We start from the raw sequence: 23,158 nt of genomic DNA, 5'->3' as shown, positions 1-23,158 counted from the left end.
ATTGCTCTACAGGACTTATGATCATCATTTGATAGCCATCTCATGTTTAATTGCTTTCATAATATATCAGTCCCACCACAACATAGATTAAAAAGCATACATTTGTTGCTGCTCATTTACACTATACTAAGAGTGAAGTGTAGAGTGAAACAGGGTTCTCTTCTCAATTCCTTTATTGCAAGAGGGAATGGCGATAGGATGTGTGGCAGTATGCTTTTAAATCTATGCAAACTTAATAAACAATAAGTATGCATACTTATTTAAAATATCAGTTGTAAAATGTAAGTACACTCATGAACATTGTCAGAATATTTGGATGTTTGATATTAGTTTAAACAATAGGTTTTGTAAGTGATATAGTAAAATAAAATGGCCCAGCTGCAACCGACGCAAGCAAACCTCACAGTTTCCCCAGAAATGTGATCCTCTCTAGTTTTATTTACTTTAGTCATGGTGATGTGATGGTGGCTGATAGGATGAGGTCTTTCGGTGGTATCCTATCAGTGGGTCACTAACTCATTTTCTGGTTAGAGTCGACCGGTCCTGTTGTCTGCATATCGACGTGACTTAATAGCAAACATTGTCTGCTTGTTTGCCCCGTCTTAGTCTACAGCATGTGTGTAGGGGTGCTTTTGGCTATAAATATAGAGAATAAGACATACATTTGTAGCAGTCTCATCTGACCACATCATTAAAACACAATTGGCCTTCTTCGCCATCCAGTATGCTCTGATTACATCACCAAATGCCCATACAAAGGAAACCATCTCTCCACACTGCATTGTCATGGCCTCATCTCTCCCAAGTAGCTTCAAAGGTTTTTCCTAGACAACCTGACTCACCAGTTGTCTTACCAGTCTCCCTGCAAGATAACCAAGTCATCCATGGGATCTACTTTAAACTAAAATTATAAAACAAATTATTTAACTATATTTTGTAACTTTAGACCAGAAACTATACAAGAAAATGAAAATTATTGTGAACAAACATAAGACCAGTTTACATCAACTGTAAGTGTGGATGAAGTAGGGGAAGATGGGATAACCCAATCCCAATGACCAATCACCTTCTGACCTCAGACACAGGAATCCTTTGACTTCCCTCACGAGTGGTAGATCATTTCAACTGCAGCTAAAAAATTATTTACTCTACCACAACACTTTGTTCTTGCTAAAGCCTCTCTTAAAACTCAACTGAAAACACACCTCTTCATTCAAAACACACTCATCACACTCTCGTCCCCACCTAACTACAATAACTGCTTCAAAGTTTAAATAACATTTTAATAACATTATTAGTTATTCATTTGATTTTGTTTTCAAGTCATTATTACAATGTTACAGAATATGATGTGATTATATGGTGCGGCTTATACACCGAGCTCATGTATTTTTCTTATCTCTTGGGTTGACTGCAGGAGTCCAGATGGAACTTCCTGTTTGCCTTCCTGGCGTTGCCTGCCCTGCTCCAGCTCTGTGTTCTACCCTTTCTTCCTGAGAGCCCCCGCTACCTTCTGATGGAGAGGAGAGATGAGGCTGGAGCAGAGAAAGGTACACACTGTGACATGGCTACACAAACACGAGCACTCACAAACGAACAAAACGAAAATATCTGAAGAGAATTCCCATTGTGCACTCCTCTGTTGAAATGAATGAGGCACCATTTTTAGCCTTTGTGCCTCTTTAGGCTGTCAGCTCTACTCTTGGCTTGAGACCATGGATGGATTTGAGAATAGATCACTCTTTGTTGATTAAATATATTACTCCAGCCCTTCCTATGTACTTCCTATGTACCGTTTCCTGCACTTGAACCAAACTTTATTGTCTGATCCTTTGGCCTTATTGAAAATGCTTTGTGATGCATACAATTAGCAAACACTGTAAAGTTTGAATATTGTTTTCCCACTTACACGGTTAACAACCTTTTAGTACTATTTGTAGGTAGTAAGCATGGTCTTCGACCATGTGTGAAATACATTTTGACTTACATACAGTAATTTCAATAACACACTGAAAACAATACAACACATCCAGCTGTCACCTACCAGTTGTCCTCTTTCTTTGTACTACAAATAATTGGAGCAAACATTCAATTATACCAATAATGACATTTTGATATCAATACAGCAGTGTTAAAACTTGCCAAACACATTCAATCCCTTTACGCCTGTGTCACACAGTTTCAAGTGTATAACAAAAATGACTGTGAGTCTGTCTACATCTGTACAGTTTATAGACCATGAATCAATCAATGTTTTGGAACAGTGTGATGAAGGCTGAAAGACAAAGAGAGAAAGTGCAGGCATGAATAATTACACTTTACTTGGTGTATCAATGAAGCCAATGAGAAAATAATATTAATAGCTTATGCCTATTTACTTTAAGTGTGAAAAAGGTAGTGAAATATGCAATTTATATATAGCCGATTAATTCTTTATCAAAGAGTTCCCACCCATCCACCCTGCGATGCTTCTCCGTTCTAGCTCCCCAGTGGTAGACAGAACTCCCAGTTCAACTATACACGTACCACTGCTGAAGTAATGATGCCAGAATGGTAGACATTGGTTATCCATGGGAAACAGAAGAGGGAGGCCAGCACCCCACCAGTGGCTTAAACAATGGCCCGATATTTGGCAATGATTGAAGTATTTTTCGAAATGTTTTCCCCATTTGGTTGAACTATTCCTCTCATTGTTAAAAATAGTGTTGGGCGGTATGCCTAAAATGGAGGTCTATATCACGGTATAATTCTGAAGCACGGACGATAACGGAAGCACTATATATTTGTTTTCCTTCAAATGTCATAACAATGCAATTCGCACCACTGCGGCTAATCTACCACACTCTGATGTGTGTGATGTTTGCATAGATTGATTGCGATATTTGCATTAAGGTTGATGCAGTGTGGACAGTGAGCTTTATCATGTGCGCACAAGGAACAATCATCAATAAAATGACTGGAGATAGGTCTAAGAATGCTTGAAAACCTAAAGACTTAACCAGTCCCAAACTTTTCAGATGCTAGGAGACCTTAATTGATCATTGATAGGCTGTGTAAAGAAAAGAAAACATGCTGAGAACATGACAGGTTCTGTTACCTTAGGCCTATGATAGTTTTGGGTGGTTGTGATGCAATTTATTTGATGTTTGGGTGGCATTTATGGGTAAACCGTGTGAAAGTGAAAACACTGTGTTTTAAACCTTCACATGAAAATTGTTAATGATCTTAATGGTTGTGCTGTTGTAGTGCTCTCTTCCTGTTGAGCTCTTTCTTATCTCCTCTGAAATCTTGGGTTAAGTGGAACATCCATTGAGGCCACTTGTCAGGAGCTGGAGATCATTCAGTTTCACATGGAAGATTCAAGGTTTGGGTCAACAGAATGGCCTGCAATCAAATACATTTTTTTGAGATTTGTGTTGTACTGAGCAGGTGGGAGTAAATAAATAAGGTAAATATCAACATTTATTTGACCAATGCCAATTAGTACTCACAATGCACCAACATATAAAATAGAAAATCAAGCATAGGCTACTGTACCAATAATACTGTAGGATCTATTCGTTATCCACTTAATTTAAAGCCATCACACATGTTAAGTTATTTCTAAAGCATTGATTTCGGTGTAAAATTGCGAAACATTAAACCACATTTTCCTGGTTATGATGGTACAAAAGCCTTATTAATTCCAAAACTGTACCGACATTCCAAAATAGTTTTCGAACAGATTACTTCATCCATTATTTATTAAAAAAAGATCTCTTTCTGTATATTCAAGTAATAGCTTCTGTTTTCATTCAATTGTAATACAATTTTTACTTAATTTTTTCTTAATTATTCATGATATCAACCTTTTTAAATGCAGTACAAAGTTCAATTTCACTGCACTTAGCTGTTTGCAATAAAAGGGGAAATTAGGTTAATGTGTCTATATTGGCCTAGATTTCTAAAGGTGATTGGTGGCCTGATGGACTGGAATTAGATTGTAGATGGCCACTCATATTGGTCCCCATCATTCTGCCACAGTAATGAAAACCTAAGTATGGATCAGTTTTTTACTTCTCCAATTATTTTTTAATTCTGCTTGCTCTTCAGGATTTCCATAAAGATTTGTGTAAAATGTGTATTTGTTTGGAGTGCCTTTCCAGTGCTTTTGTTTGCCCCTTTACAACATCCACTATGTATACTTATGCTGTTGAACCAACCTATTCCACTATAATTTAATACAATTAAATTAAATAGAAATCTTTTTGTGCCTACAATGATTTTACCATAGATATTTACTAATAATAGTTAATAATCTAAATTAGTTTATTATTAATTTCTTAACATAAATTGTTTTCATATGTTAACTAATGGACTGGTATCAACCCATAAACTCTCAGCCTTTCTGGCATTTGCTAACATTTGCCACAGTTTGCAAGTTGTGTGTGTGTACACAGCATACAGGTGGGTGAGTATATACAGTTAGGTCCATAAATATTTGGACATTGACACAATTTTCATCATTTTGGCTCTGTATACCACCACAATGGATTTGAAATTAAACAATCAAGATGTGCTTTAAGTGCAGACTTTCAGCTTTAATTTCAGGGTATTTACATCCAAATCAGGTGAACGGTGTAGGAATTACAATACATTTTATATGTGCCCCCCCCCTTTTTAAGGGACCAAAAGTAATTGGACAATTGGCTGCTCAGCTTTTCCATGGCCAGGTGTATGTTATTCCCTCATGGGAGTTCGTTATTTCATTGACAAGGAGCAGATAAAAGGTCTAGAGTTCATTTCAAGTATGGTATTTGTGTTTGGAATCTGTTGCTGTCAACTCTCAATATGAAGTCCAAACAGCTGTCACCATCAGTGAAGCAAGCCATCGTTAGGCTGAAAAATCAAAACAAACCTATCAGAGAGATAGCAAAAACATTAGGTGTGGCCAAATCAACTGTTTGGTACATTCTTAAAAAGAAAGAACGCACTGGTGAGCTCAGCAACACCAAAAGACCTGGAAGACCACGGAACAACTGTGGTGGATGACAGAAGAATTCTTTCCCTGGTGAAGAAAAACCCCTTCACAACAGATCAAGAACACTCTCCAGGAGGTAGGCGTATCTGTGTCAAAGTCAAAAATTAAGAGAAGACTTCACCAGGGTAAATACAGAGGGTTCACCACAAGATGTGAACCATTGGTGAGTCTCAAAAACAGGAAGACCAGATTAGAGTTTGCCAAAAAACATCTAAAAGACCCTGTACAGTTCTGGAACAACATCCTATGGACAGATGAGACCAAGATCAACTTGTACCTGAATGATGGGAATAGAAGAGTATGGAGAAGGGAAGGAACTGCTCATGATCCAAAACATACCACCTCATCAGTGAAGCATGGTGGAGGTAGTGTTATGGCGTGGGCATGTATGGCTGCCAATGGAACTGGTTCCCTTGTATTTATCGATGATGTGACTGCTGACAAAAGCAGTAGGATGAATTCTGAAGTGTTTCTGGCAATATTATCTGCTCAGATTCAGCCAAATGCTTCAGAACTCATAGGACGGCGCTTCACAATGCAGATGGACAATGACCCGAAGCATACTGCGAAAGCAACCAAAGAGTTTTTTAAGGCAAAGAAGTGGAATGTTCTGCAATGGCCAAGTCAATCACCTGACCTAAATCCAATTGAGCATGCATTTCACTTGCTAAAGACAAAACTGAAGGGAAAATGCCCCAAGAACAAGCAGAAACTGAAGACAGTTGCAGTAGAGGCCTGGCAGAGCATCACCAGGGACGAAACCCAGCGTCTGGTGATGTCTATGGGTTCCAGACTTCAGGCTGTCATTGACTGCAAAGGATTTGCAACCAAGTATTAAAAGTGACAATTAGATTTATGATTATGTTAGTTTGTCCAATTATTTTTGGTCCCTTAAAAAGGGGGGGCCACATATAAAATGTGTTGTAATTCCTACACCGTTCACCTGATTTGGATGTAAATACCCTGAAATTAAAGCTGAAAGTCTGCACTTAAAGCACATCTTGATTGTTTCATTTCAAATCCATTGTGGTGGTATACAGAGCCAAAATGATGAAAATTGTGTCAATGTCCAAATATTTATGGACCTAACTGTACCTGTCTAATGAAAACATTGTGAGAAAGCATTCATAGAAAGAAAACGTAAGTTCACACAAAAAAGTGAATCTAATCCCAGCTCCATTTTCTTTCCAATTACCCTTGTTCTTCCATCTTTGTTAGCAAACACATTTGTTTTTTTTGTCCAGACATTACCCCCTTGCTGTAGTAGGTTCCTATGCTATTTTGTACAGTCTGTCTGGTCTTTATAAGAACCTCTCTATTTGTGTTACTCTCCTCATTTCACTGAAGAGAAGGTCACATTTCAACAATGGTGCCATGTTGCCCCACAGCCGTCCTTCTGAAAACAAAATAAATCCCATCACAGACACTAAGTCTGTATGTACTATATTTATATTTTCCCCTGCTGCAAGAAAAACCCCATGTCTCATCAAACGCCTAAAATTTGCAATATGAAACCATGCCACTCATTCTGACAAACCCAGCGTGCAGCTAGATTAAAGTGCTTTTTTAATTTTCTTGATTACTGGAGAAAGGGGCCTTCCTGTACACATGATATGCTAATTTGTCTCCTAATTAATGCACATGTTTCTCAAATTAAGTTTACACCGTGGGCGACATGCACAGTTGAATATTAAGTTAAACATAAAATCTTAGAACTCGTGATTCTCATGTCAGTGAGAATACCTGGTATGGAACAGATACCATAACCGTAACCTTCCATATAGATGGCATGGCAAAAGCGCAGGCCGCACTAACAAAAAGACACCTTGTGCTATATACAAACAGTACCACATAATGGTGTACATATTGCAATGAAAACTGGTAATGATGCCAATGAAAACCTGCCACATCCATAGCTCATAACTCCATTCCATGCTCAAGTTCTTGGCCAAGTTGACACATTATTTACTGAATAAAAGAGGCACCTTGAGAGCACATGCCAGTGTAAATGTATTAGGTCTGTGTTTGTGACAGCCTTTACAGCCTTCTTGGGGAAGAAGGATGTCAGCAAGGAATTGGATGAGGTCCACGCAGAGTGTAGAGCACAGAACAGTTTGCAGACGGCTTCCGTCCTTGAGCTTCTGCGTACTCGTGCTGTACGATGGCAGATCATCACTGTCATCGTCACAATGGCTTGCTACCAGCTGTGTGGCCTCAATGCAGTAAGTGGCACCTGTTTTCCTGTTTACCTGTTTTAAGGTGTTTGTTCACCTTATTACTTTGTTATGTCTCATCTGTGTCATATGGAAAAAAAACAATACAACACCTCGATGATAGTAATAACAGTATCAGTACAGTAAGTAATACCTGTAATAACAAAAATGTCCTGATGATTATAATAATTTGGTCAAGTATTTTCTTTTACAAAACCAGAGAGGTATTCAGAATCACCTTAATTCACCAAGTTCACACAAACAAGTAATTTACTGTGGCAGGAAGGTATAGGTATAAGGCATATGATAAACATGAGTCAAAATATAAAATTTTGAAAATGTACAACAGTTATAAATAATTCCAAACAATACTATACAATGTAAAAAATTAAATAAGAATAAGAATAAGAGAATAAAATAAGATAAAATAAATCTGATAAGACATGATTGGTGCATTTTGCAGTGTACAATAAAGTGATAAATGTTGGTAGTTCTGGGCCTTATGAGGCCAGCTGTGGATGGAAAGAAACTGTTGTTATGGCGTGAGGTTTTGGTCATTGAGAATTCTCTCAGTGTGTGAAAGCATAAGAACAAAAGTTTTTCACTAATCCACTATCTGTAACACTATCCACAAGATTAAATAGTACAGTTCCTTTAATGCTTCCTCATAGACAGGGCCTACTTGAAGTCAAGGTCCGATTCATCAAACTGTACAAAGAGACTGAACCATTATAATCAGAAGCTGTCTGTAATGGAAACCAGGGCATTTGAATTAACATACTGGCAATGTCTGATACTGACAGAGACCATCAAAAATGCGACTTTAATAAATAATTTCAAGAGCTGATATTTGCCAGATAAATATGTTTATGGCAATTTCCTGTATGTAAAGAATGCCCATCAAGCTTTGCAGACAGATTAGGACAATAAATGGAATAGAGAATAGAGAGCATAAATAAGCAGTTGTAGGCAGTATGGGTGGTAAATACAGCCTTGCAACAGAAAATTGGAGGATTTACGATTCCTAATGTTAGGGAAAATGCAAATGTAGAAATAACATCAGAATTCGACAGTTCACCGAGAACTCACAAAAACATTACCTTAAATTTCTATTTAAAATGTATTCTGTTAATGGCAATTTTGATTTGATGAGAGCTTGACAGGCAAGATAAGATGGTTTATAAGCATGAGGGCTCATACTGAATAGGAGGTTAAAATAATGTATCCAAAGGAATACTGTAGGTGAACAAGAACAAAAGGGACAGCAAGGGCTTCATGACATTATTTGACCTTCGTACTGTAATGGGCATACAATTCACCAGTTTTCTAGTCCATTAAATTGACTACCATGTGACCATGGGATTTTAAAGGAGTACTGATCTACTGTGGCATCAAAACACAATAGTCCAGTGTATATAGTACAGAATGTCCTCACTTAGACATTATACATACAGTTTACATTGCTTAGTTGAAATTACAGGGATTCCTTATCTTATTTTCAATAAATTAGGACTGAAAAGGGGAAATTACATCTCAAACAGTTTGGGTTCAACAGATGGCAGCAATAGTTATGTGTACAGTTATGTCACAGTTGATGTCATATTTATACTGTTGTTTACTACACTAGCCCCCACTCACTTGCATCTGTAACCATCTAGGCTGAGAAGAATAGAAAATAGGAAACTCAAGAATACAGATTGTTATACAATTGAGTATTTAATGTTATAACATTAGTTGTCACTTAACATTTCCAGCTTTTCACGTGAATTGATGAGCAGTGATCAAGCTACACACTTGGCCCCACCCTTCTAACATCCATAGTTGCCTATAAATTCTGTGAAATTCCTCAAAGGAAAATAAAACGTCATAAATATGTTTTTAGTTTTAAAAATACCTTAAATGCCTCATACTTTTATAATGTTTTACCTAGCTTTAACAAATGTTACCTGCCTGCAGATGGCACATGGTAAAGAAAACTTTTCTTGTGCCACTGACCTTGGGGACTGGATTCATATTCATGGTTATATCAGTCTTTTACATTCTCTTCCCACCCCAGTTAAATACCCCAGCCACTTGCCTCTTTTCTAATTCTGTATGGTCTATCACTGAAATATTGATAAGCCTTCATGTATGTAGTGAAATTGTGTTTAAAATGTTCATTTGTGGCTGGGGAAACTGTATTCAAACACAATGCGAATGGAATATTACGTGATGTGCATTTTGATATTAGCATGCATAATTACCCTGTATATTTTTCTACAAAATCTTGTTCTTTTTCCATTATGTATAATATATATCTGTGTATCTATTCAAAAAGCTGATCTTCAAATTCCCTTGTTGAAGTAAGTGTGAATAATCTGATTGGGTTTGTGGCTTTTGGTTATTCTCAACAGATCTGGTACTACACCAATGGGATTTTGCGAGAGGCAGGATTTCAAGAGCAACTAATCCCATACATCACTCTCAGCACAGGTGGCATAGAGACTCTGGCTGCCATCATTTCAGTGAGTATGATGGACTCTAATGCAAAAGCAGACAGCAAAAATGACACTTTAACAAGCTATAGTAATAACGCTACATTTAAAAAAGTAGTTTCACCTGTCATAAAAGTACTATTATGATGAAGACTAATCAGTTTTATTATACAGGTGTTATCAGACAGTTCATTTAACTGGAAGAATGTCAAATTACATATCAGCAAATTAATTGAAATATAACCTAATACAAAATATAACATTTCAAAATTATCATAATATTTGCTTAGGTCATTCATTGTTTTGTTCCCAGTACCAAAAGAAACCCTCTACCTCTTTCCTTTTGTCAAAAATGACATAAGTAGTTTTCATTTTTGCTTTTTGATCCTTTCTTCTGGATCAATTTCTGCTAATGCAGCCGACTTGACTGAAACTGCAATCAGGCATATGAACTAGGCTATGTTTGAAGCTGTGTCCCAGCGAATTGTCATATCAAAGTTCATTGACTGTGAATGCATGCATTCTGAGTAGCTTTGAAAAAAGTTTGAAACAGACAAGATGTGATCTTCCATTAAGATGGAGTTGCTTGGGACCTAATGTGATGGGCCTCATCAGGGCTGTATTTGCACTGGAAGGAGCTCTTGTCTTGAAAAAGCAGTTTCACAATAATGAAAATTAGCTTTTTCATAGGCTATCATCAAAATGAGATCAAACCATGAGTTAAAAATGAGGGATTACATTTTCTTCTTCAAACATTGATATCAAGCAACAACGATGACAAGGTACACAACCAGTTTTTACTGTAGGAACTGTTGTAGCGCTAAATAGAGTTTCATAAAGTGGTTGCAACATTTGCTAGGAACTGACTAGATAAGTTGTTTTTTAAAAGATATTCTTTGGTCTTTTTTCGGCTAGATATATACACTACCGGTCAAAAGAAAACACCCCCATTTTCTAAATTTTTATTGATATTTAAGCAGTTCAAGTCCAGGGAATAACCTGAAATGGTACAAAGGTAAGCGGTAAACTGCCAGAGGTAAAACAAAATAGTTTAGGAAGACAGACAGACCATTATAACCCTTAAAAGTGTAAGTCTTTACTTTAGATAGAAATTACAAAGAAAGCCAAGGTGTCAGTGAGTACAGTTTCCTACACCATCAAAAGGCACTTAGAAATTGGAGGAAACTCTGACAGGAAGAGGTCTGGCAGACCCAAAGCCACAACAGAATCAGAAGACAAGTTTCTGAGAGTCAACAGCTTGCGTGATAGGCGGCTCACAGGACAACAGCTTCAAGCACAGCTTAACACTGGTCGAAGTAAGCAAGTCTCAGTTGATGGTTGAAAGTGATGGTTTGGGGGCTCTTTTGCTGGATCCAGAGTCGGCAATACCCTCTGGTATACGCCTAGTTGGTCAGGGGTTCATCCTACAGCAAGATAATGACCCAAAACATACCTCCAGGCTATGTCAGAACTACCTTACAAGAAAACCACAAGACGGTAGGCTTCAAATCATGGAATGGCCAGCAAAGTCTCCAGACTTAAACCCCATCGAGCTGGTTTGGGATGAATTGGACAGAATTGGACAGAATTGTTGGGAAGAACTTTCCGAACAATATTTGATTTCCATTGTAGAAAGAATGCTAAATCTGCGATTTCAGATTACATTTTTCATATTTCAGAGTACATTGAGACATTAAACTGCTTACATTTAAATAAAAACTGAAAAAATTGAGGTGTTCTAAAACATTTGACTGGTAGTGTATATATTTTTTATACAGATCAGATCAGAGAAAGATAGGAAAGCAGGGAAAGAGAGTGGGAGGTTAATCTGGTAGGAAATGGCCCAGTCTAGTATCGTACCAGGGCCCTTGCAGTTAAGCGGAGTCAGGTGGGTGAGCGGTGAGGGAGTCGGGCTAGTAATCTGAAGGTTGCCAGTTAGATTCCCAGCCGTGCCAAATGACGTTGTGTCCTTGGGCAAGGCACTTCACCCTACTTGCTTCGGGGGAATGTCCCTGTACTTACTGTAAGTCGCTCTGGATAAGAGCATCTGCTAAATGACTAAATGTAATGTAAATGTAGGCCCCAGCCTTTCTGCTTCTCGCTCTACCTGGTGAGCAGCTGGTTAGCTTGTTACTGATATCAAAGAGAAACAATTCAACAATTAAATGTCCAAATGTATTTACAATCATGTATTTCCTGTGGTGGTTGTAGTTTACACTATTGTCATCCAGGAATAAAAGGAACTAGAGAGGGTACCATTTCTGGGGAAATTGTGATTTTTAAGCAATTACTCATATTGCATTTATTCATTAATAAAGAACCCCCTTTTAAACAAGCTTTTTCCACGTGATAGTTTTAGCTTTGAAGTATAGTAACACTAGTTCAACATTAATCAAATTGTGTTATCATCTGATGGATCCCTCTGTACATCACAAGAATCACCAGTTCGATCCCTGTGTCTGGCAAAAGTATTTAGCTTAGAAAACGAAGAAATTGGAAAATCCTGTGAATTCCTTCTAGTGATATTTTTAAGCGTACTCATGATTGCATTCATTAATAAATAACCCCTATTGAAACAAGCGGATACTAACAACGTTGTCACTGGCAGTATGCCAGCTGGAAATCGCAATTCAAACAGTACCATCTGCAAACTGAAAATAAGCCCCTCAAAACGTTAATATATGAAAGCCCATAGGGGACTATTTTCAAATGACAATACAATTTCAGAAATTCTTTATCATTTTCAATATATATAGGTGTTATTTGAGACAGTATTCAAATGAAAATGCAATAATCCAAATTGAATTTGCATTGTCACATGTCATATGGGCGTTCTATGACAACATTAAAATTATAATGGAATAACGGTTTGACATTTCATTTGCAAAGACGTATCCCTCTTTACAGTGAACTATATTCAAATGTTAATGCAAATGTGAAAATTCTAATGCAATATAAACAATGCAGCTTAATTTTACATTTGTGCAAGCATTATTTGAGTTGTTTGAACATTTTAATGCACTTTCTTACTATTTGAAAATGAAAACGGCATTTGACATCTCATTTTCAAAGACTCGAATATGCTGTGAGGCGTACAAAATTCAAATGCCATATGCTAAACAACGCCCCCTGTGAATTGCATTTCTATTTTCAAGTCACCATGCTCATTTAGGGACTAAATTAAATCATGAAAAATAAATCTGTCAGACCTCTCATCAAGGCGGGTCTTCAGTTAAAATGTTACATTGTGTCCACTCTACAGAAGAAATGTGACGTTTGACACATGACAACCATTCTTTTTATTTTGATACATATTGTTCAATATGTATTAACCTCAAATCTCTCCTCTCACCAATTTTGGCCAACCAGTAGGTCACAGTAGTTTATTATGGGGGTCAGATGGCTGAGCGGTTAGGGAGTCGGGCTATTAATCAGAAGGTTGTTGGTTCGATTCCAGGCCGTGCCAAATGACGTTGTGTCCTTGGGAAAGGCACTTCACCCTACTCGCCTCGGGGAGAATGTCCCTGTACTTACTGTAAGTTGCTCTGGATAAGAGCGTCTGCTAAATGACTAAATGTAAATGTATTTAGGTTTGCCCTTAGTTTGAGTAATACACCTTTGCAAGCCTGTGTTTTCAGATAATCTTTGATCTGCTCCTAAATATTGAGAACTGAGAGCAAGCTGCCACCAGTGTTGTGCACGTTCATACCTCTCATGAACTCGTTCAAAGTTCAGTTCATACAAGTAAATATGAATCGTTCACGTTCATAGTTCACCATTTAAATTCTGAACAGTTCATTCAGTTCATTTCATAGTTTTAAGGTGTGTGTTTACTGTGTGTAAAAATCCCACCAAAAATAATAAGGTGCATCAGATCAGATGTAGTCACTGAGTCTGCGTCTCTGCTTTCACTTGCCATTTTTATGAGACTGTTGTCTTGAAATACGTTGCTTATTTGGTCTACGTGTGTGCGATGAATCATGGGTAACGTAGTGCGAAGTCGAGTTAGTTGGTTTAGGTTAGGCTACAATTTTACGGGCACTGAGCAACATGGTGCAAGCATTCGATTTAGACAGCGTCTCTCCTCAGGAGAAGGAAAACATTCCGTAACGTTTTAGCTAGACCTTGATGAAGAAAGTGTTTTGTCCGTCTCTTCATAAACGGAGTGACTAAGTTCAGTTGAGTTCTGGATTTTAATAAGTATTATCAATCTGCAGATTGGGAGAGAAAACCAGACCTCTGACAATAAATGACCACACAACACCAGGCTTAGGTCTCAATCATGTTTCTCTCAGCTCTGAAAGCCGGAGGACCATCTTTTATAGGGCACAGGAATGTAAACATAGATAGTGACAGTCAGGCAGTAATGACTTTACAACAGTCTCAGAGGAAGAGATTCACAGCTCCCAACACATGACCACTCAGACTAGAGAGATCATAGTTGGCGCTCTCCTTGTAGTCATGACAAACGACGTTTACCCAGTACTTTCTCCTGATCACGAACATCTATTAACCCTGACACATAGACACAATCTACTCTTATTAATAGCAAGCTTACATGAGAACATACTAACTAGTATCCAATGACTAGTTATATTGATTAGTGAATAATGTAAGCACACCGGAAATCGCAATTTCTTCCACAACCTCAAATAATATGAACGTGTTCACCGTTCAAATTCATTATTTGTCATTAACCCTTGTGTTATCTTCGGGTCGTTCTGACCCATCAGTCATTGTGACCCACCGTCGTATTGCGACAACTTTACCGCATACAAAAACAAAGTGAAGCATTTTCTTTTAACCGTTGGGCTGTCTCAGACCCCCCACATTGCGAAGGTTAAAAGAAAATTATTTTTATTTGTTTTTGTATTGGGTAAAATTGGGTAAACACAACGATGGTTCGTTATGAACCTTTGGGTCATGTGACCCGAAAGCAGCACGAGGGTTAAGTTGCGTTCAGTTCATCGTTCTCATAAAAATGAACGTGTTCAATGAACGCGTTCTTTTGAACTTGTTCATGCACAACAACACTTAGTACATAGACAGTACTCTGTCCTGGGGGAACATTTGGTCCACAGAGAGAGGCCTCTTGTCTGGGAGCTTCTAACCCACCAGCATCTGTCAGTCATAGCCCACACCAAGCACAACACTACTGCAGGCCAAACTGCCCTTGGAAAATCAGTGTTCATTATTGTAGCATTAGTATTGCCTTAGCATTGTTTTTTATGTGCCACATGATGTAAGGTAGTTGTGCAACTGCAGTTACAAATAAGGACTGTATAGACTGTAAATGACATTTGAAAAGTAGAGGGTGTTTGTTTGCCTACTTACATTTTGAGACAAACTGTACACAAACTTTTGTAACAGGAGAATCTCCAGTAATCTTCAAACCTTGTCCATGCTCCCCTTGGAGCTTTACTGGCTTATTTTACAAATACTGTAGTTGTTTTTGACAAATGAAAGAAACTGACATTTTCTCCAGAACCATTAGGGAAAGTACTTTTGTGTCAAAGTAACCTGAACTCAAATTCTCAGTTTGTCACAAGGTGAGTGTGTAGGAGGTGGACCCAAAAGCAAGTAGACAATGGCTGGATAACAAGAACCAGGACTTTACTTAATACAAGACATAACCCGACAGGGATACTCACAGACATTGGTACAACGATCGACAAGGACTGACAAAAGGAGCAAACATATATACAGGGCAAGGTAATTAACACATGGACAAAAGCTCAATCGAAACGAGAGACAGGAGGTGCAGTGAACCAGGAGAGACCAGTACCGGAACAAACACCCAGGGAGACAGACATAACACTAGGGCAGGGCAAAATTGGGCGAAGCTGGTTCATGCAGGAGACTCCAAGATTTGTTCGATGTTACTCAGCACACCGTCGCATTACACAGCCTGACACTCCTACTTACAGCAGGGCAGTCTACTTAAAACCTGGTATTTACCCACATTTTCTTTCAAACGCCAAATCAAATCAACATTTATTTGTATAGCCCTTTTTACACGCAAGCATGTCACAGAGGGCTTCACATACGCCCATAGAACTGCCCCTCAACCAACCTAAACCCTCAGGGAAGACGAGGAAAAACTCCCAGAAAAACTCACTACAGGAGAAAAAATTGAAGAAACATTGGGAGGAGCAATTCAGTGAGGGATCCCCTCCTCCAGAGACAGTTGTGTCAAATGTCTGGTCGAATCAGCCTATTTGCATGTATTTCAATTCCTACACATTTGCAGTCAGTGCTTGGACAGCATCACCGTGCCACACAGTCGCAGTCACACGCTCAGTAATGCATCAATACACAGGGCTGTCATTTAGGGGTGAAAGGTGATGACAATTTTAGGGGCCCACAGCCAGGGCCGTCGTTTAGGGGTGAAAGGTGATGACAATTCACGGCGCCCAGAATATCAGCGTTTTTTTTTAGCTAAGAAAGGTGAGAGTGTTAAGATAGCTGCACAGGCGCCCTGCAGTTCACGAGAAATAGCATAGCTCGCCTCGTCCAACGTCACAATGTTGGAGTAACTAATGTTAGGAGCTAGCGCTTAGCCAGCTACTAACATTACTGCGTTAACCGAATGACACTGACGTTTAACATTGTGGTCAGCAGTGTAAAATAATCGCCTGACAAGGCTGACATTACAAAATTATACACTAAATATTATCCACAGAAAAGATCAGTAAGGTTATAATTCGCCAAACGTTATAATACGCTGTCAAAAATTTCCAGTAGCAGTGAGACACAATTTTCCATTCTTACATGAGTGTTTACTAAAACTAAACTGCTATGGTAGCCTGTTGACATGAGTCTTGTAAATGTTAAGCAGGGGCTAATCTTACAGCTTGCCGTCCTCATACAATGATAAAGTGAAGCTGTTTCTCTAGAGCTATGGCATTGATAATGTGAGTTTGGGTGTGTTGCACCAGGTGCTTGATTTTTACATAATACCCAGTGACTCTTTGTTGAGTGGTTAATTGAAAAAACAAAACAAATTGGGTGCATTGCATCAGGCACTGTCAAGAACATAGAGAAACAGAAAAAGAAAGAAAAGAAAGAAAAATTATAATACGTAGGCCTATAGTCTAAGACAAAAGTTAAATTGATCTTTGGTGATCAAAAGTCGGGGGCGGGGGCCCACACCAATATTCTTTCAGGGGGCCCAGAATTCCTAGCAACGGCCCTGTCAATACATTACGACATCAGTGAGCCGGGTTCACGTACACTAGTGACACTCGTCTGGTCTTGTTTGGGGAATGTGTATCGAGCTCTCTGCCACAATGTCAAGATGGTGTCTCGTTGGATTACCGGCGGAGAGTCAGTGCGAGCAGAACCATATTGCCAAGAAAAATGTGTATTCTTAACCCTTGTGCTGCCTTCGGGTCACATGACCCAAAGGTTCATAATGAACCATCGTTGTGTTTACCCAATTTTACCCAATACAAAAACAAATTCAAATAATTTTCTTTTAACCTTTGCAATGTGGGGGGTCTGAGACAGCCTACCTGTTAAAAGAAAATGCTTCACTTTGTCTTTGTATGCAGTAAATCTGTCGCAATACGACGGTGGGTCACAATGACTGATGGGTCAGAATGACCCGAAGATAACACAAGGGTTAATAAACATGATTTAACTACTACTGACTCTTTCTGTTTGACCCAGTAAACAAAACAGTGGGCGTGACACAGCTGCAGTTTCCCTTAACTCCATAAGCAATCCTCAAAAATGTATTCATTCTATTTGGTTCTTAGAAACTGATGAGTGCAGAATACACACTGTTATCTAAACGTCAAGATATTCTTAAATGTAATTTATATCACAAAATACTCTGCAAGGTGTATTGAGCCTTACTTCTTATATCTTCTTAAATCTCAATATATGTTATATTGTTATCCACTCTGTTTTCGGCAGATTTAAGGTACAATTTTGAAAAGTCAGTGTTTCCCCTAGGTTTACAGCTTTGGGGGGGGTTGGGGGTGGTCGCGCGGCGGCGGGGAAATGACATGCCGTCGTGTAAATAAGATAAATAACATAAGGCCATTTAGTTTGTTTAATAAAAGAGCAAGCTATAGACCTGTTTTATAGGAAAGGTAACCTTAAATGACTGATTTTTTTAAATATTTTTTTTACTTGACCCTTCAGGGGGGGAGGGGAGGGCCGTTGGGGGGGCGGGGCGCCCCCCTAATATAATGGTAGGGGAAACACTGAGAGTAGTCAATAGGGATAGAGCACACAGGCCTAATGGATGGAGAACCATCTTGTGAGGATTCAGCTTAACCCTTGTGTTATCTTTGGGTCATTCTGACCCATCAGTCATTGTGACCCACCATCGTATTGCGACAACTTTACCACATACAAAAACAAAGTGAAGCATTTTCTTTTAACTGTTGGGCTGTCTCAGACCCCCACATTGCGAAGGTTAAAAGAAAATGATTTGTTTTTGTATTGGGTAAAATTGGGTAAACACGATGGTTCGTTATGAACCTTTGGGTCATGTGACCCGAAGGCAGCACAAGGGTTAAAAAGGTAAGCAGACCTAGAATTGCCGCCTGGGGGAGAGTAAAGCAGAGTCACAAAGGGGCCTTAGCAGTGTACAGAGAAAATAAAACGGGTTCAGAGATGAATCTGGGGGTTCTTCAGCCACTTCACTGCAGCCTATCATGTAAGGAAGCAAAAGAGAAAAGATGTTATTCAGAGAAGAGTGGTAGCAAAACTGCCGACTGGTGTCTGTCCAGGACAGAGAGCATTCAAGCTCTGTTGAGCAGGTGGTCTGAAAAACACGTTATGTTTTGAAAGCTTGTCACTTTTGAAAGTGTATCGTATTTTTCACAGAGGCACTATTGAAAGAGTGATGTCTCGTAGACAGTCACAGCTTTGACATTTACATGAACATTTCGTTATTTAGAAAATTATTTTATTCAAAGCGACATACAAATAGATATTCAAAGATAAGAAGAGCCCTGATCTTATTGTATTACAAAGGTTGTTGCAAAAAAAACATCTGTATTTGGTGTGCCAAAACCGTGATCTCAACTACAATATTGCATAATACCACGAGACCATAGAACAACATGTCGGTGTAGTCAGGTTTAGTCTGTAACAAGACAGTTATACAAACAAGATCTCAAATACAACATGCACAAAAAAGTCAATTTAGCAGATACCATGACAAATAATGTACATATGATTACTGTGTGACGTGCCCTGAAGTCAGTTGCTTAGTCTGTGACGTTTGAAGTGGTGATCATCAAAAAGATGGCAGGGAGTGAGTGGTGCGTAGTTGAACCAGGATATCGTTCCACTGCTGGGGAGAAGGACGGAGAAGCACGGCAGAGTGGGTGAGCATGAACCCCTCTTTCAGGTCAACCAATAAGGTTGGATTATGTCCTAGGGGTAAGGGTCAGGTTTGAAGACCAGCTGTCCAGCTGCATTAAGGATGAGCTGCAGAGGGTGTGTGGCACAGGCTGGTAGGCCTGCTAAAAGGGGGTTGCAGTAGTCAAGACAAGACAGCAGTGTGGTCAGGTGGTTGAGAGTGTCGAAGGCTGCGAGCAGGTGAAGAAGGATCAAGTCAGATGAGAGGTTGGAGGCTCTAACTGTGTTTAGGGTATCCATCACCACTAGGAAAGCATTTAAGTGACGGGCTTTGATTCCTGATTGGTGGGGATCCAGCAGGTTGTTCCTGAGAACACAACATTCCAGAGTTTTAAATAGGAATAATAGTAGAGATACTATATAATTAAAATATCACACTAGTCACACTGTGGAATTGGAGATAAATGCTTGAATTGAGTACAGTGTCGAGTACTAGCAGCAGTCATTTCAATTTGAATAGTTTATAGTTAATAGTTTTTCACGTGGGAAGGAATTTCAAGAGTAAAGCCAGATGGAAGTGCTGTAGTAAAGAGGATAAATAATAAAAAATAAATGTGTAGGAGCAATTGAGTGGTGATGACATTCTCGGCTTTCCAAGCATATACTGTATGTTACCTAGTGTATCTTTATTGCATAATATCCATTCCATCCCCAGCTTTTACTTTCTGATCTCTGCTTGTTGGTCTCCTATTCTCTTTCTCTAAATGTTTAATAGGATGACACACTACTCACTCTCTTTCACTCAAAAAGAGAGAAAATGAAATTCAGTATGTAACATTTTTTGCCTTGCCTGAAAATGTTTTCTGACACATTGAAACGCTTTTGGCAGATTCAAATGTAATTTGCTGTAATACATTTTGTCAACACTAGTTCACTCTCTGAAACTAGATCCCTTACTGGACTGTACATCAGCAATCAACAGTTCTGAAGGCATACTAATTAAGTTTAATGAAGCTTGCGTGAGAGGTCCATAGTGAGATGGCTTTAAGGAAGAAAAGATGATTGACAGTTGTATTCATTTTGCTCATTCAAAAACCGCTTGTTAAACATTCATATTGACTTGTCAGTCAACTTCAACTGCGTTGAAAGGCCTCAGAAACTCTTCACTTTAATTATACATCAAAGCAATGTTTTTGATTGTTTTTCATGCAAGCTGGTTGAATATTTTTTTTAATTATTGTTCTGCATTCCACTAATGAATCATCAATTACAATAAAATTGGCCCTTTTCAGTAAATTCCTCTGTAAGTCTGTACAGTAGCAAGGGTTAAGCTTGTGTAAGATGAGCAATATGGAGCAATTATTTACTTATACTTGGGCTGGACTAGCCATTGATGTGATGATTCCACACTCCTTTTTCACATCAGTGCTTTGATGTACGGCTAGAGAAAGCCCCCACTGACTTATGTAGCTTTTAATTGGCCTTTCAGGGGAGGGGGTTTGTCTTGTCTAAAGGTTTATATCCTGATGTGGCTGTCCTTACCAGAGTTAAAAAAAATACACACAGTCCAGAATGCCACAGTAATGAGTCATCATGTATTGTGTAAATAACATACCGGTATTAGCTATCTTAATAAAGGTTGTGAAAAGATCTCAGGTTCTCAAGTTAACCCTTGTGTTATCTTCGGGTCATTCTGACCCATCAGTCATTGTGACCCACCGTCGTATTGTGACAACTTTACCGCATACAAAAACAAAGTGAAGCATTTTCTTTTAACCGTTGGGCTGTCTCAGACCCCCCACATTGCAAAGGTTAAAAGAAAATTATTTTTATTTGTTTTTGTATTGGGTAAAATTGGGTAAACACAACGATGGTTCGTTATGAACCTTTGGGTCATGTGACCCGAAGGCAGCACAAGGGTTAAGATGAATGAGCATTATTCTTGCCTCATACATAGCCACCCCTACCCCAGATGTTTTGTCTTGGGGGTCATTGCCATACTAATATTACAACTAAATGGTTGCCTAATGTCTAAATAATGCACTTTTTCACATTTGCCATTTATCCCCCACACATGCCATTGTCCAACTGTGCCATTGCCCTTTTACAGTTTGCCTCTGTTGCCGAGGAAACACACCTATGGGTAGCGTGTCTTACCAATGATGTCACAAAGTGGACTGTGACACATCACATTAGGGTTAATGTCATGCCACAAGCGTTTTGTTGCAGAAAAAGTTATATCAAATGTTGACAGACCATACTCAGGCAATCTGTTAACGATAACTGACCTTCCATGAGGGCAGAATGGATAGCGACAATTTTTGCAACTATTCTGTCAGGTTATGACAGTAGGGTGACACCAGAGAGAAAACAATAGAATCGCTAAGGTCAACGCCTGCATGTTTGCTCTGATTTATCTTAATGCATTCACATACTGTATAGCCATGTCCCAAAGACCTGATATTTTAAATAGCAGATAGGGCTGTGATTGAGAGAGAAGTCACCTTGAGTGGTGGTCTGCTGCCTATAATTCATGTCCCCCTTGAGTGGATTAACTGGACAGGTCTGCGGCCAAATGTATCAAACACTGGGAAACTCTGTAGGCCTACGCTCCGTGCATGTATCATAGGCTGACAATATCTTTATCAGCCTATGATGTAAGCTGCTGTATCAGCGCAAGACAACACAGATTACAAACATTTTGACAAAAATATTTTGTGAATATCAGTCATCCTATGAATTTATCAGTTGTGGGGAAGCATGGCAGGTCGAGCATGGTTATGGACAACAAACCTGGTGAAGATTGTAATGCTGATGAATAAATGAGCTCCCACTTTATCTACTTTATCATCCTTTCTCTCTTCAACTCATTTGCTGCCCAGTGCTGCCGTGAAACATTCTTGACCAAAGCTCTTTGCCTTGAGGAAGTGTTAGTCAAAGGACCACATGTATTGTAATGCAAAGCTAAGAGACCGTGCCATTAGGAGTAACCAACCAATACTCAACAACACAGCCAAGCACATATACAGAAGCTGACACACAATGCATATACATATTCAACTTTTTTTGCTTTCCAGTCTGCACAAATTCAAAAACAGTTTTCTTTTCCGGAGCTGCAGAGAGAACCGTGTGAAAACCCTCATTAATCTCTCCTCTCCATCTTTATTACTCGGGGACCCCCTGGAGAGTGACTCTAAACCAATGACCTCTGAAAGACTGTTCAATCCCACAGCTTGGTTTGAGTGGAGGCTTTCACTGTTAATACTTACATGCTTTGATCCTTGGGAGTGGTTATGGAGGGGAAAAAAGCCATAACTCTTGCTGAAAAACTATTTGTGGGTGGAGTTGCAGGGTTAGGATCATTACACTGTCAATAGAAGTTTGTGAACTTTGGTCATGACCCCTAAAGGGGTTGAAAAATGTGTGTTTTATTTATTACCCCTGCAAAATAACATTGACAAACCATGTAACGGTGGGGTCTTGTTTAGAAAAAGGACACTTTATCTCAGTAGGATGTGCAGGTTGAAAAAAATACATACCTTCAAGCAAACTGTGCTTCATGATATTCAGCCAACAACATTTTCTTATTCTGGTCTCTTTTTCTACATACAGGGTCTTGTAATTGAGCGAATTGGAAGAAGACCTCTGCTCATATTTGGTTTCTCTGCCATGGCTGTGTGCTTCAGCCTTCTCACTGTATTCCTCAACTTCCAGGTCAGTTCAAAGGCAGTTTTTGCATCGTTAATTAAATCCTAAGTCATTAACAATGCAAACGGTGAGCAGACAGATAATATGCATGTGTTAGTCCACAGTCTCTTATTGGACTAGTATTCAACGAATACATTAACCCTAAAGTAGGTTAGTTACCTGTGTTAATTATGTTGCAATCTAACATCATGTGAACTACAATAGCATAATTGGTCATTGGCTGTTATCACATAAACAGTACATTAACAGAACAGTACAGGTACCGCTATAAATGTAGCATTATACTGTTTTCTTATTATGGGAGCAAATACACCAAATACAGTTTTATAAAGCACATAGTGGGCACAAAGCATGAGAGAGAGAGAGAGAGAGAGAGAGAGCATCTTAAATATTTTATTCCGTATTGTATTTCCACTCGTCTA

The 23,158-nt window shown here is 38.8% G+C and overlaps 1 protein-coding gene across 9 annotated transcripts in view; it reads left to right on the top strand.

The window, feature by feature from the left end:
- Nucleotides 1–23,158, top strand: part of slc2a9l2 (solute carrier family 2 member 9, like 2) — a 241,947-nt gene that overhangs the window by 37,330 nt on the left and 181,459 nt on the right. For 8 of the 9 annotated variants that reach the window (XM_062457030.1, XM_062457010.1, XM_062456972.1 and 5 more), the window contains 5 exons: nucleotides 1,418–1,550; nucleotides 4,414–4,446; nucleotides 7,055–7,242; nucleotides 9,627–9,737; nucleotides 22,641–22,742. In XM_062457030.1, the coding sequence (XP_062313014.1) occupies nucleotides 1,418–1,550; nucleotides 4,414–4,446; nucleotides 7,055–7,242; nucleotides 9,627–9,737; nucleotides 22,641–22,742 (567 nt within the window). The remainder of the gene's footprint in view (nucleotides 1–1,417; nucleotides 1,551–4,413; nucleotides 4,447–7,054; nucleotides 7,243–9,626; nucleotides 9,738–22,640; nucleotides 22,743–23,158) is intronic. The other variant, XM_062457021.1, reaches the window with a different exon arrangement.

The sequence above is a fragment of the Osmerus eperlanus genome, chromosome 1 (genome assembly GCF_963692335.1).
Source record: "Osmerus eperlanus chromosome 1, fOsmEpe2.1, whole genome shotgun sequence".
Classification (NCBI taxonomy): Eukaryota; Metazoa; Chordata; class Actinopteri; order Osmeriformes; family Osmeridae; genus Osmerus; species Osmerus eperlanus.
The sequence above is the reverse complement of the archived record's forward strand: the minus strand, read 5'-3'. Positions and strand labels throughout refer to the sequence as shown.